The 6,952-nt window shown below is 35.2% G+C and overlaps 2 protein-coding genes across 2 annotated transcripts; both read left to right on the forward strand.

Moving 5' to 3' along the window:
• Nucleotides 1–450: 450 nt before the first annotated feature.
• Nucleotides 451–3,201, forward strand: LOC112506140. The gene is made up of 4 exons (XM_025110167.1): nucleotides 451–559; nucleotides 685–1,383; nucleotides 1,882–2,129; nucleotides 3,085–3,201. Exons 1-4 carry the CDS (start codon nucleotides 451–453, stop codon nucleotides 3,199–3,201), a joined length of 1,173 nt encoding a protein of 390 aa, XP_024965935.1.
• On the forward strand, nucleotides 2,603–4,608 carry LOC112507891. The gene is made up of 2 exons (XM_025112637.1): nucleotides 2,603–2,982; nucleotides 3,202–4,608. Exon 2 carries the CDS (start codon nucleotides 3,411–3,413, stop codon nucleotides 4,359–4,361), a length of 951 nt encoding a protein of 316 aa, XP_024968405.1. The 5' UTR covers nucleotides 2,603–2,982; nucleotides 3,202–3,410; the 3' UTR covers nucleotides 4,362–4,608.
• Nucleotides 4,609–6,952: the final 2,344 nt, after the last annotated feature.

A 6,952-nucleotide genomic window follows, 5' to 3' on the forward strand; every position in this document is an offset into this window, starting at 1 on the left:
TTTCAGGTGGTAAGTAAGATTTGTCTCAMGTGGGAGCATACTCGTGTCAAAGCTGATTTAGTTAGAATCGAAAGTTTTTGCAAATGAAGAATTTTATAAGATTTTGGTTGTAAAATTTAACTCGCTTTATTATGTAAAACTTAATGTTGTTATCTATTAATCGTCGCTGTGACACGCTTGCCTGTTGCACCTCGCGTTTCCGCTTTAGCGGGGTGTGACAACTAGGCCTTTATTGTTTGACCCTATAAATAGGGTGTTAGTCTTGTAATCTTAGAAGGAAGCTTAATTGTAAAATTCATTACGTATAATAGAGATTGACCAGACTTTGATTGTTGACTTTTTCTCTCAAACTCTCATCTCCTCTCATGTTCTTGAATGCTAAAATCCAGATCTGCCATGGATTGCTTAGGAGTTTATCTTGAAGATTGATCATAGGAACACACAGCAACCATGCTGATTTCAAACAGTTTATCTAGACCTGAATTTGTTTGGGAAAAAACTTGGCAATACTTAACAGATAGGATTCTATACAATCAACAAATTGCTTTACAGTCGCCAGGTATGTTAATTCTATATCTTAAGCATAGAGTTATACAACTATTATCAAAAACTATGGTTGTTATTGAATTGTATCTACTTTTAATTTCATGTAGTAACTGTGTACATTTATATTATCTTTAACAGATTTAGCTCTTAATGAAGAACAAGTGAATAATCTAACTTTGTTCGAAATTGAAAAGATTTTGCTTCGTAACAATTCCACGTTGAAAAACTTTACCACACTGCCTTATCCTGATAATGACTCGCTTGAATCCTCAAACAACCGTTTGATTGTAGAAGAACTGGATTATAATCATCATAATTTAGGAGATGAGTTTCACACGCTTGTAACTGCTCTTACAGATGAGCAAAGAGGTGTGTATGATGAAATCATGATTGCAGTTGAAAAGAAAAAAGGTGGTGTATTTTTTGTTTATGAACATGGCGGAAGAGGCAAAACATTCCTATGGAAGACCTTAGCTGCATCAATAAGATCTAAAGGAGAGATTGTTTTAAATGTTGCTTCCAGTGGCATTGCATCTTTACTTCTTACCGGTGGCAGAATAGCACACTCTCGTTTTCACATCCCGCTCATTCTGAATGAAGATTCTCTTTGCCAAATGAAGCCAGATAGTGATGTTGCAGGCTTAATAAAGAAAACTACTTTGGTAATATGGGATGAGGCACCAATGGTTCATAAATATGCATTTGAAGCATTAGATAGAAGTATGAATGATATTTTCAATGCTCAATGCAGTGGTGACTCAAATATGATTTTTGGGGATAAGGTAATTATTTTTGGAGGAGATTTCAGACAGATTATGCCGGTTATTCCCAATGCAGGTAGATAAGACATTGTAAATGCATCATTAAGTTCATCTTACATTTGGGAAAAATGCAAAGTCCTAAGGTTAACTAGAAACATCAGGCTAACTACAAACAGTGAAAGTTCAGAAATTGGACAAACAAGGGATTTTGCAAAATGGATTTTGGACTTAGGAGAAGGAAAAGTTGGAGGTGATAATGATGGTGAAGCAGTTATTGAGATACCTCATGATATTTTCATTACCGATTGCATTGATCCTATATCTGCATTAATCGAATTTGTCTATCCCTCAATTCTTGAAAACATCAATAACTGAGCTTATTTTCAAGAATGAGCAATACTTGCCCCAAAAAATGAAGTAGTTCAAGAAATAAATGATTGCTTGTTGTCATTGTTTCTATGAGAAGAAAATGAGTACTTAAGTTCAGATACATTATGTGAATCAGAGCACCTTCATGATGAGTTCGATAAAACTTTGTACTCTCCTGATGTTTTAAATGGTCTTAAATTATCAGGAATATCAAATCATAAGATTCTACTAAAAGTTGGTGTTCCTATCATGTTACTGAGGAATATTGATCAGAAATCTGGATTATGTAATGGTACTAGACTACGTGTGTTAACATTGGGAAATCGAGTAATAGAAGCACATGTCATATCTGGAAGCAATATTGGAAGTCGTATATTCATTCCAAGAATGTCCTTAACACCTACGGACAAAAGGATACCATTCAAATTTCAAAGGAGACAGTTTCCAATTGTCGTATGTGTTGCCATGACCATTAATAAGAGCCAAGGACAATCATTGTCAAAAGTTGGTTTATTTCTAAGACAACCAGTCTTCACGCATGGTTAATTATATATTGTTTTATCCAGAATCAAAAACAAAAAAGATTTAAAAATATTAATTATAAATAATGAGACATTATTGACAGTAAAACAACCAATATTTTCCAATATGGGTCAAAATGGTGTTTGACCCTTTCTTTATGACATGTATAAATAGTTGTGCATGTAAGTACAAACCTTTCTGTACCCAATTGATCTCGAATCATGTCATGACAGGGGCATTTATGGCAACTCAACTCCAAAAAATAATTTTCTATACATTTTATTTAACACTCTGTAAATCCTTACCTATACATGCATATTTATGTATATATACATCTCTCTCTCTCTCTCTCTCTCTCTCTCTCTCTCCCTCCACTCTGTCTTCTTCTCATATTCTCTCTCTTCCATTCATCATTCCTCTAAAAGCTTATCTCCCTCTTCATACATTCACTCATTTCTTCAAGAAATTTGCATCAATCAGAAGTAACGAATTTAGTAACGATTTAATCATCTCCAGGTTTGATCAGTCGTGCGATTTCATACGCTTCGGGCTTCACCTCCGGCCTTTTGGAGTTCAGAAGAATTTTGGTAGGGTTTTGGGGATGTAACTCGGCAGAGTGAGTTTTAATGCACGTTTTTGGAAAAAAAATGTGATCATATGAAGGGTGTCGTAAAGTCAAAGAAGCAAAAAAAAATTGTTGTCGATTGAGTGGCTCAACTGTTCTTGCTGAAATTTAGGGCTTTTCGAAGCATAAATCGGTTGAATCAAATCGTATTTAGTTCAGGTACTTGGTTTCTTGAATTTCTGGTACATTCTTCTGGATTTCTTTTCGTTTTTATACGATTCGTTTATAATCCACATTGTTGTGTAAAATTCATGCAATTAGTTATGGAATTCTTCAAGAAATTTGAGGGTTTCTGCAGTGGATTATTCTTCTGAAAGTGTTCTAGGAACGCTTTCCTTGGAAAAGTTGCCTAAAGCTTTCTCTCTATTTGCTTTTTAGTTATCCGTTGGTTTACAAAGAGAATCAGATTCTAGAAGCTTCAACGGTCTGGGATCTTTAAGCTTCTTTTGGGTGTTTTAAGTTGTAAATTCAGTTAAAAAGTTCCTTCTTGGCTGTTTTGGATCACATCGGCATATATTTCTGCCTTCTCTCTTCAAGGGTTTTGTTTTGTATCAATTCGTGCTGGTTCTCGGTAAATTGATGCATCGATGGGGCTTCAATTTCGAAGTCTCTCGATGCTTGTTTTGTTAGTTTGGTTGTATTGGTGGCCACGAGTTGAATCTCAAGTGCCTGGTCCTGAAATAAGGTCTGCAAAGGCTCTTGATGTTATCCTACAAGACTATGCTTATCGAGCTTTTGTTCGACCACGTACCGGCATTCCCTACGATGGGGCACCCCCTTCCAATTTGTCTGGGATTCAGATATCAGCAATGAGGCTTCGGAGTGGTAGCTTGTACATGAGAGGTGTTCAAATGTATAAAGAATTCACAATTCCAGTTGGGGTTAGAGAGGAGCCCTATGTGGAGAGACTAGTTCTGGTCTATCAAAACCTCGGGAATTGGTCCACCGCTTATTACCGTTTGCCCGGCTTCATGTATCTAGCTCCTATACTGGGTCTTCTTGCTTACGACGCATCAAACTTATCGGCTAAAAATCTACGAGAATTACACGTTCGTGCTTCCGAAGAACCCATTTCAATAGAGTTTAGACAAGTAAAGCCTGTCCCTGATGGTTCGATTGCAAGGTGTGTCTGGTTTGATCTAAATGGTCGGACAAATTTCACAAATGTTACATCTGGCAATAAATGTGCGACTTTCGAACAAGGGCATTTCTCTATTGTAGTGGAATCCACCGCCCCTTCTCCTTCTCCGGCATCCCCAATACCTCAAGTTCCTACACCAAGTCATGGCGGTGGAGGGAACAATTCCAAGGTCTGGACTATTGTTGGATCTGTAATTGGTGGAGTTGCATTGTTGGTATTGTTGGCATTGTTGATGTTGTTGGCATGGAGATTTAATAAGAGGAAGAAAATGCATCGAATGGAAAAGGCTGCAGAAGCCGGTGAAGCATTGCACATGACTACGGTTGGGAACACGAAAGCACCAGCGGCTACAACCACAAGAACACAGCCAACCCTGGAAACCGAATACGTGCCATGATTCATATTATTGATGCTTTAAGGTATTCTTCCAACGGTTCATTCTTTGGTAAGGTTGTTGCTGTATGTAGTGTGAGGGTGTTCAAATGCTCCTGTGTGAATAATTACTTCAATCTCACAAAACCTGTTCATACTTCGATGATTTGTTGTGTGCATTTTAGGTGTTTAGCCAAGAGTGATTCTATTCATATGGTAAATTTTGTGAACCATTGTCAAAGAATAAATTCTTTTTGCATGAATTTTGAATATTCTCTTTACATCTTACCCAACCACCCCATATCAGAATATATTGGATTTGTTTGGTTTATATGTATAGAGTTACATGATCTTTCTATGGATTTTTGATCTTGGAGGCCAAGTTGTAATGATTGAACTGCTTTGTTTGATTGCTTTTGCTTGGGGCATTTGGCATCAATTATTGCATTACAATTTGTGCATACAAATACAATATACAGTGCTTACAGTTAGCTGCCTACAACTTGCGTACATTTTGTCAAAGACCTTCCAGCCTAGTGGTAAAGGTTTGGGCATGGCATAGTCATGAACCCGAGTTCGAGCTCTGGGAGGGAAGTGTTGGCGACATTTAAGTGGGGCCATGTATAGCCTCCAAATTTGCCGGGGATTAGTCGGGCTTTGGCCCGGACACCCTTACAAAAAAAAAAACTTGCGTACATTTTCCCTTCTTTTTTTCTTTAAATCATAGTGAAATGAAGAGATGAAACAATATTGGGTTGCTATTTTAATTGCACTTTTACATACATACCTATATATATATATATATACATTCCTATATATATATAGAGAGAGAGAGGAGTGATCAAATAAAAACCGCCCTTATTTGTGTAAACCATGCAAACCACTTTCATCCGTCAATTTCATTGTTTAATCTTATGAAATATATATATATATATATATATATATAAATATATATATATAAATGGGCAGATTCAAACGAGAATGTTAATTATTTAAGAAAAGAAGAAAAAGGTGCTTAATGTACAAAATCATACATGATTCAGTGCGACTTTGTCCGCGACTTAAATCACGGCAAAAGTCGTCTGATTCCATTTTTTGACGTTAATGTAAAATCACATGTGATTTCGTACGTCAACGACCTTTTAGAGAGAGAGAGAGATAGGGACCCTTGTGTCTGTTTTTGGCTGTCTTTTGCCCTTTTGTTCTTCCAGGTGTTAATATACTAATATTTTTCATTCTTAAACATTAAAGTATGTAGGTCATGTATTAAAATCTCTAGGTTAATTTTTGTTTTGTGTAGATAAACATGATATCCAATTGTTTACATGTAAGGTCCAAGTGAACTAATTAAACAAAACCGTTGTTTGTAAAAGATTGCTGTAATAAACGACAAATATTGGTAGCACTTTAGCATAATCTTGTTCCATGAAATGATGTAATAATTGCTATTGAAGAAACCAAAAATGAGCAACAAGAAAGGTATTAGGTTCAAATCCAGTCCCGACTACCTTGTCCTATAATATCGTGATTTACCTCATAATGACGATGAGTGTTACGGTGAACGTGTTTTAGAGATAACACAACCACGATCACATCAAAGTCTTAGGGGTTGTTTGTTTACCTCTTAATAGTTCCATTAAGAGACAGTATCTGAATCGTTAAGAGGTAAATCTTGTTTGACAAAAAAAAAGTCTGCCTCTTAATGGGTTCTAAAACCCTCTGAATGATTTTGTATCATGCCTCTTAATGGTTCTAAAAGTCTGCACCTGATTCATATTTTGAGGAACCAACTTGCAAAATAATTATAGAAAAATGGGAAAATTACACCAAAATAGAACCAACTTTCACATGATTCCTATTTTGGGGAACCAACTTTTAAAATCGTCATTTAGGGGTCTTTATCAAACTTTTTGTTTATTTAAGGGTCTGGTTGATCTATTGAACATGTAACATGTAATTTAAGGGTCTCTATCAAACTTTTGGTTGGATTTGCCAAATTTGATTTAAACTTTAATATTGACACAGATTGGTTAGATATAAATATCTTGAATGTGATATTTAATATTTATTTTTTTATTGCATCAATTAATTTTTTTCTATTAAATTGATTTTTTTATTGCATTAATAAAAAACAATTTTTATCGTGGTAATTTGGATTTTTTTTCGAAAAAATCTTCAATTTGATATCTAAATTAAAAAAAAAACGAGATTTGAAATGAAAAATAGATTTTATTGCATTAATTATTGAAAAAAAAAACGAAGTTTAGTTATTTTTCTATAATTATTTTGTAAGTTGGTTCCCCAAAATAGGAATCATGTGAAAGTTGGTTCTCCAAAATGACGATTTTGCAAGTTGGTTCCCCAAAATAGGAATCAGGTRMAAGTTGGTTCCCCAAAATAACGATTTTGAAAGTTGGTTCCCTAAAATAGGAATCAGGTGAAAGTTGGTTCCCCAAAATAACGATTTTGAAAGTTGGTTCCCCAAAATAGGAATCAGGTGAAAGTTGGTTTCATTTTCAAATTTCACCTGATTCCTATTTTGGGGAACCAACTTTTAAAATTGTTATTTAGAGGTCTCTATCAAACTTTTTGTTTATTTAAGGGTCTGGTTGACCT

The sequence above is a fragment of the Cynara cardunculus genome (genome assembly GCF_001531365.2).
Source record: "Cynara cardunculus var. scolymus isolate 2C chromosome LG 2, CcrdV1, whole genome shotgun sequence".
Lineage (NCBI taxonomy): Eukaryota > Viridiplantae > Streptophyta > Magnoliopsida > Asterales > Asteraceae > Cynara > Cynara cardunculus.

What these genes read in the sequence shown, in the direction of transcription:
- LOC112506140 (XM_025110167.1), top strand. Translation starts at nt 451, where the DNA reads ATGCTGATTTCAAACAGTTTATCTAGACCTGAATTTGTTTGGGAAAAA. An exon ending in AATTGCTTTACAGTCGCCAG is followed by an intron (nt 560 to 684) that starts GTATGTTAATTC and finishes TATCTTTAACAG; the next exon opens with ATTTAGCTCTTAATGAAGAA. An exon ending in GCCGGTTATTCCCAATGCAG is followed by an intron (nt 1,384 to 1,881) that starts GTAGATAAGACA and finishes TTAAATTATCAG; the next exon opens with GAATATCAAATCATAAGATT.
- LOC112507891 (XM_025112637.1), top strand. Translation starts at nt 3,411, where the DNA reads ATGGGGCTTCAATTTCGAAGTCTCTCGATGCTTGTTTTGTTAGTTTGG.